We start from the raw sequence: 14,685 nt of genomic DNA on the forward strand, positions 1-14,685 counted from the left end.
CAAAAAAAATCACTCAAATACATTTTTTTGGAGAGATCTTGTGGATCGCCACAAGAATCGAGCAAAATATTTTGGTATCTGTGGATTTAGGATTTTTGAAGTTGCATTTGTCATGCATTCCAGCATTGCTTATTGCCACTTTGGTGAGGTTAAAGTACTGCTTTGTCTGGGGTTAGATCTAGAATAAAAAGTGACAGGGTGTACTTCCAGTGGCATTTGCTTAGAGCTGATGGATTATGAACTTGCATGTGGAGTTGTGCGGTTATGAACCTCTTAACAGCTGTATGAATGGGCAGAAAGACATGTAACCAGTGTGCAGGAAATTTTTGTCTCAAGAATAAGTTGAACAAGTCTGGAGACGGCGATGGTTCATGAGCAATGTACACGGTTCGCCTTTTTTATTTTTTCACCTTTGAGGGGATGCCACGGGCAAACTGGCGGGAATCAGGAAAAACGTAAATGATGAAAGTTGTAGTACTCGAAGAGCACTACTTGCACACCAACTTTCATTCGAAACAGTTGAAAACCCTAGGAGCTCGATGCCCAATTTATTGATTTTTTTTTTGACATTTTATAAGTTCGTGACCTTGTGACATTGACCTTCGGACAAAAATGAAAAATAGAGCTCCGTGGGGCTATGCGGGTGCCATTGGGCTAACCAAATACCGAAAACCCCTGCCAGATTCGACAAACCCCCTCGGAGAAGATGTAACTTGAAATCGGCTACCCCCTAAAAACATGTTTTTTGGGCGTGGCTCCACCCATAATGGGTGCAGCACGCCCATTCTCAGGAAAATACAACTAGATCATGATACAAACCTCACACACTAATTTTATCAAGATCGGATCAAAACCCACTGAGCTATCCTCGGGACAGACAGACAGACACACACCCATAACGAATATAGTGGTCACTTACTGACTCGTGAACCAATAAAACCACCCTCTCCTTAACACCAGGTATGATGATGCCCAAATCATCACTGATTCCAGGGAAGCACACCATTTTATAACCGATACCCCAGGCAAGATAAAGATCTCATCTACCAAAGTACAGAATTTCATGTGGTGACAGTGTTGAAAGAGGTAGTTGTCCAGAAGGGTCCAGCTCAGCTGCGTCTATAAGTTGGTGACTGGGTGAAGGTGTCGTATAACAATGGTATGTTTGCTGGGCAAGTTGAGAACATCTCAGATGATGGAGCACAACTGAAGGTTATACATCCTGCTGAACCGAACACCTCCAAGTGGCCCTTCCCCAAAGAGAGACTGTTCAATGAATGGAAGAACACCGTGAACATCTCACTCCCCGCTCCAGTTCACAGACGCAATAACTTAATATTTGATGACTGCTGAACTTAGTGATGTGCGGTTTCTATATTAGTTGTGAACCAACTGCATTATGCATGCAACTTTTACAATGTTTAGGATCATTTCTTTTTTGTGTAGTTACAGGGTGTTTCAAAAAGAGTGATGCAACTTTAAATGTCCATTTACAAAGAAACAGAAACCTCAGGAACATGATCCAAACATTTATTGAAAGCTTATGACATGCTCTTTTCTATCACTGATTGCTATTGCAGTAAGTCACTGCTAGAGTTAGTGAGAGCCCAAGGTCTGAAATTGGCATTTACATAAAATCCTTGTAATTGATGTTCTCGATGTGTGCAGTTCAGACAGGCATTGATCCTGACTCCAAAGTTCTGTCCAACTTTCCTGTAGGTCTCATGTGGCACGGCCTGGAGGTAGTCTGACACCTCCTGCTTCAGATCATCCAGTGTGGCAGGGCGGTTGGCATAGACAAAGCCCTTGGCAGTCCCCCAGAACCATTTTGCCAGAGGGTTCAAGTCTGAGCTATGGGGTGCCCAGTCATGAAGGGTACCCAGGGCAACGAGGTGGTTTCTGAAAAGATGGCACAGGAAAGTGATGGTATCACCAGCTGTATGCAGGGGTGCACCATCCTGCATCAACCAGGTCATGCCGAGCTGGTTTGGGGTGACCTTTTAGGCTGCTAGATCATTGTGGAACTTCTGGAGCACGGCCCGGTAGCGCTCACCATTCATCGTCACCATCCTGCTGATGTGATTCTCAAACCAGTAAGTCCCTAGCGTTCTCCATCTGGCATTGAAGGTGCAGAAGCATGTGACCTTAGGCCCTTTCAGGTACCTCTCAGTGATCTCAGGTGGTTCTGCCCCCAGAAAATGTTGTTGTGGTTGTTGATGGCACCGTTCAAGTGGAAATGGGCTTCATCACTGAACCAGATCAGGTTGATCCAGTTTGGGTACTGCTGCATCCTATCACTGAGCCAATTGCACATATCAAGTCTCCTCCTCATGTCATCTTGACTCAGTTTATGCCTAATAGAGATGATGTATGTGAAAAGCTTCAGTTCCTTAGTGAGAATACATCAGACTGATGTTTGTTTGATGCCTAGCTCCTGGGAGCACCGGCGGTGAGACTTCTTGGGACTGTCCACTGCAGAATTCCGCACGGTGTCGATGTTGGCTTGGCTCTTGGTTGCTGATGCTGGCCTGCCACTGTTGCCCTTGCTCTGGTTGTGCACTTTACCCTTTTGCTCAAAATGTTTCACAATACATTGAATGGCACAATTTGTGGGTTCATCACGTGTTCTGAGGTCATATTCCTGGCAGAACCTCTGGCAGGTGTCTACATATTATTTAGTCTCATACCACAGAGCCACCCCTTTTGTCTTCTGCTTCACTGTCAATGGCATAGTTGAGCTATGGAGCTAAAAATCCCAGGGAACAAATACCATGATAACACCACCAAAACCTGAAAAGGAAAACAGTATAGGTAAAAAAACAAAGAAATGGCAGGAAGTCAAAGTTTTATCAATCTTTTTGAAATGCCCTGGAAATACTTGTCATAACTGAGATTTTTCCTTTGATTCAAGTAGGAGTACCATGGCCATGTTTTTTTTGTGTTTTCTATCAGTTTGTCTCTTTTGAGTTTGTCCCTAATCAACAAAATTCCCCTTTTCAGGTTGAGTTGATGTGGAATGGCCCGAAGGTGTACATATATACACATTTTTTTTTTATATACATACATATGAAGACCACAAGGGGAAAACCAGAGATGTCAGGATAAGTCAATTTTGAAGAAACTTAAAAACAAAGTTTCAAGACTTTGGTGGACTGTTTATATCTGTCATATAGATTTCTGTCATATAGAATTCTGTCTATATAATAACTGTCATATAGATTTCTTTTCCAGTTAAAGGAAGAGTGATCATTGGCCGATCAAATTAAGCATGCAGCATTTGCCAAGCTTCTGTGTTATTTAATTTAAGAGCAAAGAACGAATCAATGTTGCAAACTGACATCACTGGTTATTCCCTTGTTTAATAATTGCCATGAAATTTTAACCCAGGATGTGTAGCAAATTGATGCTTGTTGGTTATTAGCATACATTACATGACTTTGGTGATCACAGATTATTTTTTTCAACATTAAACGGTCATTGTTTTTTTGTTTGATTGGTGTTCAACGCCATACTCAAGGGTATTTCGCTTATATAACGACGGATTCTCCATTTCTTACTCCGTACTACTTAATATGATGGAAAACCGGGAGGAAACCAAGGATAAACCACCCCCGCGATAGCCGAAGTCACCTCATGTGACTCCCTCATATACCTAAGCAGGTTGATTGGGTGGTGGGTACATCGAATGAGGATGGGTACTCAGACGCGCTAACCATTAAGCCACGGCGTGGGTCCCATAAAAGTCACAATAAAGGTTTGACCAGGCTTGAACCACGATATGCACCAACTACGGAGCCCATGATATAACCAAATAGGCCATTGTAGTGCTCAGAGTTTATGCTGTGAAAGTTTTACAACCTTTAATTTTTTAGTTTCTCAACTCTGAATATTATGGTGGAACAGTTAACATGAATGAAAGGGAGATAACCAGGAGTAAAGTACTGACAACTCTGGGTTTCTACTTGTTCAGCTTTGACAACACTTGTTTTTTCATTGCACGGCTAAACTTTATACCATATAAATTATGTGACACCCCTGGTTATTTGTTAAAGTAATATTGTGAGAGGAAACCTTATGTTGCCAACTATTGGCAGGTGCAATAACCCTGAAATTTATAAAAAGTGACATCTCTGGTTTTCCCCTTGTGGTCTTCATATATACATATATATATATATATATATATATATATATATATATATATATATATATATATATATATATATATATATATATATATATATATATATAACAAACAGTGAATCAATACACAATATATACGAGGTCTATCTAAAAAGTAACGGGACTGAGCCTGCTGTGTGCTCCACTGATTCAACTTGAATGAACGGGTTGTGTCACAGACTTTTGCAACATTCCAGAAATATATATGATTGGTGATGGTTGACTGCGCTCATTGTGTGAGTTTTTACAGGTTGTCTCGTCTGAGTTGTCGCGCTATGAGTCGTGAGCAGAGAGCCAATCTGAAGGCAAAACACCTTCCGAATCCTTCGCAATGCTGCAGCAAGTCTACGTGGAAGAAACGATGTCACGTACACGTGCATTTGAATGGCACAAGAGGTTCAAAGAGGGACGGGAGGAGGTTGAAGACTATCCATGGACTGGAAGACCTTCAACGAGCAAAATGGTGGACAACATTGAGCGTGTGAAGCAGATGGTGCGTGCAGATCGTCGACTCATGGTGCGGATGATTGAGGAGGAACTTTCCATCAACCAGGACACTGTCTGGAGCATCATCACTGAAAATCTCGAAATGCGCAAGGTGTGCGCAAAGATGGTCTCCAAGCTGTTGTCCGAGGACCAGAAACAGCAATGAGTCACTGTCTGTCAAGACATTATCGAGCGCCTCGAGAACGATCCAGACCTGCTCGGGAGAGTCATGACTGGCGATGAATCGTGGATATTCGATTACGATCACGAGTCCAAATGGCAGAGTCGTCAGTGGAAAAGTCCGGAATCGCCAAGACCAAAGAAAGCAAGGATGTCGAAGTCAAAGGTCAAGGTGATGCTCATCGCGATTTTTGACATCAAGGGCATCGTCCACTTCGAGTTTCTACCACAGGGTCAAACAGTGAATCAATATGTGTACAAGGAGATCCTCCAGCGCCTCATGAGATCAGTCAGGGACAAGAGGAGGGATCTGTGGGAGAATAACGCCTGGGTGCTCCACCATGACAATGCTCCTGCTCACAGTGCCCTGAGCATCCAACAGTTTCTGGCGGAGAGGAACGTGCCAACTCTGGAGCAACCCCTGTATTCACCAGACTTGGCCACTTGTGATTTTTTTTTCCTATTCCCCAAGCTCAAGGGGGTGATCAAGTGGACCCGATTTCCTGATGTGGAGGCTCTCAAAAGGGTCGTGACGACGGAGCTCCGGAGGATTCCAGAAGAAGACTTCAGGGGGTGCATTGAAGTGTGGAAGAAGAGGATGGACGAGTGTGTGAGACTGGAGGGAAACTATTTTGAAGGGGACAAGCTGTGATTTCAATATATTTTTTGGAATAAAATTTCTGTGGTCACTCCCGTTACTTTTTCGATGGACCTCGTATATGTATGTATGTATGTATGTATGTATATATATATATATATATATATATATATATATATATATATATATATATATATATATATATATGAGTCAAAATTCGCGAATGCATTACAAAAGCGTGACAGCCGGTCAGAAAAATCATATTCAAATAATTCCGCTCAATTCGTCACTTCTGGAATCATTTGATACCACATTTTTTGGGTTTCACTCATAAACACTTCCAGTCACTGGAAAACGAAGAAAATGTAGAATGTTTGCCAAAAAAGTGGGGTTAACGTGCGTCAGGTTTGAGCGAAATATGAGGGGATAAAATGCCGTTTTTCACACAAGAGCAGAGATATCACGGCCATTACGGGCTTCTTCATCGGAAAACAATGACGTGGTGTTTGTGCAATGCCACTAGGCACACGTCTATAGCGTCATCACTTCTGTTGTACCTCGTTCACGTGACCCGCAGACCACTTTAACGTGCGTAAGAAATTGACAGACCTGCATCATCAGTTTCGTCGGTCGTTGTTTTGTACGATCGGCCATCAATAGAGGCGATTCATGCAGATCGGTATACTACAATTATGATGTAATACATATAATAGATATCTTTATTGCAATGCTGCTAAATAGTAAAGCTTATCATTTATGCTTCCCCGTGAAACTTTAACGGACACATATTACGCACGTGAACTGAGGAAACATCGCTCCGTACGAGCAATTCGTCGATCTTTCCGGCGAAACGTGTTGCAGAACAAAGGATTCTGAACATATTCTCTGGGGGAAAGGCGATTAATATTCCAATAGACATATGGGACTACGGCTACTAGGGGTATGCAAATGCGTTCTACGCGGACGTCACAAAACTAGTGCATCGGAGTCAACGTTTTTCGGAACAAGATATGTAAAATCGGACAAACGATGAATTTCGATGCTGCGCACTTTATTATGGACGTGTCCTACGATATGTAACTACGTAGTGGGAATAGAATATTCGACACTGGGCAAAGGTATCCAAAAAAGAGGCAAAATTATAACGTACCGAATTCCATGAAGGTAATGTAATGCATTAGCAAATTTTGACGTGTGTGTGTGTGTGTGTGTGTGTGTGTGTGTGTGTGTGTGTGTGTGTGTGTGTGTGTGTGTGTGTGTGTGTGTGTGTGTGTTTGTATGTATGTATATATATATATATATATATATATATATATATATATATATATATATATATATATATATGTTGTTACAGATCTGGAAACCATTTGCATTCAACACACAGATGTCCCAAAAGTCAGTTATGTCGTTAAGTATGTGTGTAGTCAGATCCCTTTCCTTTTGTCTTGTGGGAGAATCAAAGGCGTGCGTTGCGATTTCTTTTTAGTTAGGTTATTAAATCTTTACATCCAACGAACCCTCCAACGAACAACCAACAACCATTCCATTCCCCATCACGATCCACTACCCACCCGGTGTCTACAAGCACTCTGACTTGCCAAGGCAGGGTCTTGCAGCCTTTCCTTGCTGCTTCCACCAACGTTCCTTCCACAAACGTTGTAACTCTTGCACGACGGCCTGTGCAACATTGATACTGTTACTCGTCAAGTAAGAACCCGCGTGGAAGACTGGCTGGGGTTTCCTGGCAGGGGCCAATGCCCCGCCCCAGAAAGGCATGCCGTGGAACCCTGTCCAATCAAGGTGGACACTGGCACGTGCTTCACGGAGCTCCGCCCCATACGAAGGCATTCTTTTTTCCCTCTCGTGGTATTTAGGAGAGGTGCGCGTCTGAGGAAGGAAGAGGGGTGTGAGGGCTGTGTGGAGTAGTGAAAGGAGGAGTTCTGTGGATGAGAGTTCTTGTGTGGTTACGAGAAGTGGTTACGAGCAGCGGTTGTGAGGGGCCATTTTTGTTCACGGTGGCTGAAGAACCATTTTTGTTCACGGTGGCTGAAGAACCAGTTTTGTTCACGGTGGCTGAAGAACCAGTTTTGTTCACAGTGGCTGAAGAACCAGTTGTTCACGGTGGCTGTTATGAGTTCTTGGCTGATTTTGACCGCGACTATTTGCCACGCGAGCTCTGCCACAAGCCACGAGTCCCACACGTGCGACTGGGACCAAACCTACGACCTTTGGCTGGTGCTGCATTGCAGAGTACTCCTTTTCCTCCAACAGCTAGGGTCCTACCAAACTCTAACCCCCAGCTTGTCTCTCTCAAACTTATGGTCTGCACATACTCCTCCCATGTGTATAGGTCCTCGGGGTATTTTTGGAAAAAAAACAAAACTTTTTTCAACATAAATTGCTGATAAAAATGTAATCACCAACATGACAAATATAAATTTGTACAAAAGAAATGTTTGTGTTATGACTGGTGTAAATCACAACACAGCATCTCATGTACAGTCATTATCTTCAGTTAAAATAAGCATGTGCCTCTGTTGTTAATCAACCCGCCGGCTCGCGGAGTTATCCGAGCGACGGCCCACAATTCCGGGGAGATTGGTGGGAGATGACGCAGCTTTCCCCACCTAGTGGTCATTCTCGCCGCTGGCCCCCGGTCCACAACAACATATATATATATATATATATATATATATATATATATATATATATATATATATATATATATATATATATATATATATATATATATATATATATATATAAAAGCTTGGTGTTGGCGCAGTGGTTAGGGCAGCGGCTTGGGATCCACAAGGTCCTGAGTTCAAGCCCCGTTGGGCCACTGAATTAATACACCAGGGGTTGACTCAGCCTGTCATCCTTCCGAGGTCGGCGAAATGAGTACCAGTATACTGGGCCGGTGTATACCCTGGTTAAAATAGGTGTACCATATCCCTGTGTCGTAAGAGGCGACCAGGGTTGTGTCAGGAAGGGCATCCGGCGTAAAACCTGTGCCAAATCACTATGCGGATCATACGGATGATCCGCTGTGGCGACCCCTAACGGGAGCAGCCGAAAGAAGAAGAAGAATATATATATATATATATATATATATATATATATATATATATATATATATATATATATATATATATATATATATATATATATGTGTGTGTGTGTAGTTCAAGCCTGAGTGGAGTTGAGGAATGTGGAGTAATCTTATTCCTCAAATGATGTGCAATTTATTTTCATAAATGTTTTGTGCCAAATGAAGTGCTTGAATTGAAAAGACTTTTTCAAGGTTCTTGTGCATTTCCTTGTTAATTAAAAAATGAGAGAATGTGTACTTTGTGGCTTCAAATTGCATTCTAAATTGCACTTGGAAGGAATGCATGTACAACTTCAGTGTCAAAGGCCTGATGATAGTGCAGTAGCTGAAAAATGTGATAACTTAGCAGTTATTTAGTTACCTCCACCGCCAAAGGTGGACAGAGGTTATGTTTTCACCTCTGTTTGTCTGTCTCTGAGCAGGATATCTCAAAAAGTTATGGATGGATTTGGCCAAAACTTGGTGGACAGGTTGGGTAATGTGACAAGGACAAATTGATCAGATTTTGGTGAAGATGTAGATCCGGATCAGAGAATTTTTTTTTTCTTTTTTCAAGTGATTCTTCACCATTGAGATTTAGGGCCAAACCGATATTTATCACGAAAAGTTATGGACGGATTCGGCCAAAACTTGGTTGACAGGTTGGGTGTGTGACGAAAAATTGATTTGATTTTGGTTAAGGTCGGGATGCAGGTCCAACCTATCAGCGGGATTAAAAATGTAAACTATTCAGCCTGGTGGTGGTGGTGGTTGTTGTGCGCTCTACGGAGTTTCATTCTAGTTAAGCATTTGTGTTTGATTGTTCGTAAGAGCTTAAACATTTATTACTTCAGATTACATTGCCTTTTATGATGTTCTCTTTTTGAGCCCTGCTTATATTAGGAGTGTCTATCTGTGTTCTGAAAGCCTGAGCACGTTATTAAAATGATGATGGTGTGTTTAGGGGGCTTAAGACTAACGCTGGTTGTCGGTGCATGGGTGACAGGCTTGCACTGACAAACCTGGGGAAGCTACGAGAGGCAAGCGATAGCTATCGACAAGCGTTGGAGCTTGATCCAGACAACGAAAGCTTCCGGATCACCTTGGAGCTGATGGAGCAGAGAGTCCGTAGCAAGCCAAGCCCGGTAAAGAGTGCCTTTAAACATTAAACATCCTAAAGCCATATATCAATTGCAATTCAACATTTTGTGCTGTTCATTCTGTGAACTCATTTCATTCCCATATTGTATCCGTCTCAACAGAAATGTTCTTCGGTACTAAATGCCCATGTGTGATTGTAACATATATAAATTCGCTCACTGGTTGTGTGTGAATGGACAGACTGGTTATGCTGTACTCAGTAGGCAGATATCCTTCAGACCTTCCCATGTTTTAGCACAATGTATTTCGTACTTAATGTCAAGTAGCCGCCAGGGCTGACAGCAACCGCCCACGCTGTTACTACCATCCTTACTAAGGAGTGTTAAAATAGTGACCGGAACCATCTTTCATATTCGATGTTCGGATTGCTGGTCTTACTTTTTTGTGTCATGCAAACCAAGACACCGGACTAGGTTTAACTTCTCATTCTCCTCACTTTCACTCCATGTCTTTTTATTCCTTCTCTGTCCTTTAATTTGATTATATTCTTCCTTTTCTTCACTTCTCCATCTCTTCAGTGCTTTTTTTTTGTTTCATTTAAAGCCGAGCATCGATGAGGACTATGGAGTCCGTGACTGGAGCCTTTAACGTAAAAATAAATAAATATGTTCGACCTCTTCACCTCCCATTATACAAAACAAAGATGGGATACCTGATAAAGTAGAACCTCTTCGTTTGATTTGAGGATATCATATGCTCGACACGTTTTATTGAGTGTGCGGGGGGGGGGGGGGGGACAAATCCAACTAGAAGGGTACTCTGTCGAGCACATACCTCCGCCAGGCTGAACAGTTTAAGTTTTGTATCCCACCGATAGTTCTGTGGATCCGACATGAGATCTGGATCCGGACCTGAACCAAAATTGAATCGGCTCGTTCTTGTTACCTAACTAATTCTTCCACAAAGTTTTGTCATAACTTGTCCACAACTATTTGAAATACCATGATATATATATATATATATATATATATATATATATATATATATATATATATATATATATATATATATATATATATATATATCGCTTTTGGCTCCATTTCCCTTTGGTGAAGAATCGCTTTAAAAATAAACTATCATATCCGGATCAGGATTCGGATATTCACTAAAATCGAATTGATTCGTCCTTGTCACACCCAACCGGTCCACCAAGTTTCGGCCGAATCTTTCCATAACCTTTTGAGATATCATGCTATGTATAGTTTTTGGCCTGATCTCTCAATGGTGAAGAATCACTTTAAAAATTCTAGTATCCAGATCTGGATCTTTACCAAAATCTAATCATTTCATCCTTGTTACACACACAACCTCTTCACCCAATTTTGTCCAAATCTGTATACAACTTTTTTGAGATATCCTGTACACAAACAGATGGGTGAAAACTTAACCTCCATCCACTTTCGGTGGCGGAGGTAAAAAGGTAATTTATGCAAGTGCAAATCCTATCTGTAAACGTGTATTATGAAGAGCGAAGGAAAACAGCAACCAATCTGGCACTGCAGCTGACAAAAATAGAACGACGGTTTTCGAATGTAACTGACAACACAGTTGGAAGTTCATATGACATATTATTACATGTCCATCCCATATTATTCCTAGAATCATCTCGCTATTAGTTCCTGCATGAATGTAAACGATAAAAAATAATTCCATCTCAAACTTGGTACCGAACATGGATAAATCATCGATTAACTAGCGGTTAATATCACTTCAGCAATGTCTCAGCTATATCGTGACGAGCAGTACTAACCACGAAGCTGACAGCAAGTAGCGTTCAGGCCTACGCTCACCTGTACGGGTATGTAATGACTAGACAGAGATGTATACCAATGATAACATTGGTTTCTAAGATCGAGAATAACCGGAACTAGAAGACGGTCCCCAACAACAATTTACAGGGAAATGGTTTCCTCCTTTTACTACGAACAAGCACTATTACGAAGTATCAGCAATTTACCACTGGTATGTGGCCTGGACAGTACCACCTCAATCTCTGGGATACATCAACATCTGCTCGACCTGGTGTTCCGTTACTGACTAAATAATTTATATCTAATCAGGAAACGATCTCCCCATTATGTCATCATTTGAGAATACAACTCTTTAATAACTTTTATCATCTTATTACTGAAACACCAACGTCAACCCGTTTAGTGCATATCTGTCTTGACTCCACCGGTCAGCCCAGAGCAGTCAAAAATAATTCCACCATTCCACCCCAGTAATGCACTCCATACTCATTGGTACATACTCGTTATTAATGTCAGACTAATACAGTTTTCTTACAGAAGTTCTTCTATTCTATCATCACATCACAAAAGTAGCTACAATAGTTTTAATACAGAATGCTGCAAAACACAGCAAGGCCCAAAAACGCCAAACCAATTCCTATTGTACATTAACATAATGCCAACTGTTAACATGCATGACAGGAAGTAAAGAAACAATACCTTAACGAACTTCAGTCGGTTAGTTACGATGTATGGCAATGGATTTCTTCACCATCGAGTTGTGAACTCTCCTTGGCCGCTTGCAGCCGCACGGGTCAACAACTTCCTGACATAATATCCATGTCGGTAACTCTTACAACTGCTTTGATACAAGAGTGGTTTCCCCTGAAACAGGATTTCTGACCTGGTCACATATGTATCTGTTAACGGCAGAGCGCAGTTGGAAGAGCATCACAAATTCACTTTTGTGAAAGAAAACTAAATCTCTACTTAGAAAACAAAAGCAGCTTGTGCTCAGTTTTGAAGTTTCACAGCCCCTTGTAGCATCCCAGTTTTCTCCCTGGCAATGTGGATAGCCATGTGCACTTGCTGTAGTCTATTTAAATTTGCTGTAGTCTATTGATGTGAGGTTGGTCACAAAGAAGTGGAAGGAAAACATTTGGGAATTTGCATGCTTGGGTGCGTGCATGCATGTGTTGTTTTGTGAGAGATGAGTTGTTATAACACTTGAACAGAATAGATGTTTTAACGAATTAATTTATCATTCGTTGGACTGTCGAGGGCCAAGTGGAATGTTGGCCCATGCATTCTTCTGATGTATTAAGTCGTGAAAGTGTGATCATGTGTTTAAATTGAAAATAATTTATTCAAATTATGTACGAAAAAATGTCAGCAAAGCATTTAATGAGATTGCATGGACATTCAGCTGAACAGATTGGTTCTGCAGACCGCTCATCTTGAAACGAATGTGCATATAACAGGGCAGGTATCACAAAATGTCGCTTTTGAGTGATTTTCAATCGCTTTGCGAATTATTTTTCTGCTGGAGTAATGGTCAAAAGTATCATGTTTATGTTTATCGTCAGTGGGACTTGTATGGTATTTCAACATGATGATAGGTTACATAAAACGTATTAAACCAGACTCTCTTTAAATGACTTTGCACTAAGAATATCTTGAAGATGTAGTACTTCCACGAGAAAGTCAATCAACTCACACCTGTTTGATGGAGGTGGAAAACACATTCTCAGGCGTCATTCCAAAATCTATATATATTACTAAAACTCTCATCTTGTATGTATGTATGTTCCCGAAATACAGCCAAAACGGTACACGATAGCGCAAAAATTTTCGGCCCACCTTGCTCACCATTCTCCTGCGGTGTGCAGTATCAAGTTTCGTTAAAATCAGGCAACGAAAAAATTATTCAAAAATCAATTCCCGATTCAGTCAAGTACTCTTCGGGATTATTTGATCAATGCAAACAACCTCAACGGTATAGTTCGCTGGAGCTATCTTTTTTATTGAAATCATTTTTTTATCAACCACTGTCACAACGGGAACCCAACAGTTTCCTTAGCCATCTAGTATCCCATAAATGCTCAATTGGGTTCACATCTGGTGACTGAGAAGGTCATGACATATGGATAGCACCAGTGCCATGCTCATCAAACCACTGGGTGACCACACAAGCTCTGTGGATGAAGGCATTGCAATCCTGGAAGACACCCCTCCAGGCAGGAAAGAAATGCTGCAACATGGGGTGAAGATGATCACTCGGTAGCATTAATCACTCGGTTTGTCAAGAACATAGTGAAGGATTATTAATCTGACCATAATGACATTTCTCCACTGCTCAACAGTCCATTGCCTGTGCTCTTTGCATCACTGGATTCACAAACGTGCATTGGTAGGTGTGATGAGCTGTTTGTGCGCTGCAACCCAAGTATGGTATCCCACTTTGTCGCATTTTCGGTTGACTGTTTTTTATGAAACTGGCTGCTCACACCCCAGAATGAAATATACATTCAATTGATCTCCAGTTGCTTTGCCTTGCACTTCAAATGAATGCACAAATCTCACGATCTTGGAGTATGCTTTTCTGCCAACTGTTGCCCTTTGCTCACAATATCTTTCCCTCAGAGTTCCATGCCAACATCACTTTGGACACCGTTGCTCGTGAAACATCAGCAACTTGAGCTGTGTTTGTCACTTAAGCTCCTTACAAACGCACCCCAACAATCACTCCTCTTTCAAAGTCATTGATGTCTCCTCTTGCAGCCATTATTACAGGCAATCAGGCATGTGCAGCAGTTTTATACATGACCCGAAGCATGCTGAGAAGTTATTTGCTTAATTAACATGTGGGCCACACCTGTGTGGAAGCCGTTGCTTTTAATATACTTCCAAGGTGTCCCTCATTTACCCAGGTGTTTCCATTTTTCTTGTCCAGTATGTGTGTGTGTGTGTGTGTGTGTGTGTGTGTGTGTGTGTGTGTGTGTGTGTGTGTGTGTGTGTGTGTGTGTGTGTGTGTGTGTGTGTGTGTGTGTAAATAATCGACCCCTCCCACACTCCAACAAGTTGTTGAGGAACTCTGGCAAGGGTTTGAAACAGCATAGAGCTTACCTTGTGTAGGTCTTCTTGGGTTGCTTTAGGCAGCTTCTTTGGCTCGAAGAGTGTGGGAGGGGTCAATTGTTTCGATAATCCTAGTCACCTGGGTTTAGTTGATTATGTGAGAGCCGATTGGCTATTCCCTCCAT

The 14,685-nt window shown here is 41.7% G+C and overlaps 1 protein-coding gene across 3 annotated transcripts in view; it reads left to right on the forward strand.

The window, feature by feature from the left end:
• Positions 1 to 14,685, forward strand: part of LOC147032861 (small glutamine-rich tetratricopeptide repeat-containing protein beta-like) — a 62,184-nt gene that overhangs the window by 12,580 nt on the left and 34,919 nt on the right. For all 3 annotated transcript variants that reach the window (XM_085870801.1, XM_085870802.1, XM_085870800.1), the window contains one exon: positions 9,541 to 9,679. In XM_085870801.1, coding sequence (XP_085726927.1) covers positions 9,541 to 9,679 — 139 coding nt within the window. The remainder of the gene's footprint in view (positions 1 to 9,540; positions 9,680 to 14,685) is intronic.

This window comes from Eptatretus burgeri, chromosome 2 (assembly GCF_056783735.1).
Source record: "Eptatretus burgeri isolate ZD-2024b chromosome 2, Ebu_testis_v1, whole genome shotgun sequence".
Lineage (NCBI taxonomy): Eukaryota > Metazoa > Chordata > Myxini > Myxiniformes > Myxinidae > Eptatretus > Eptatretus burgeri.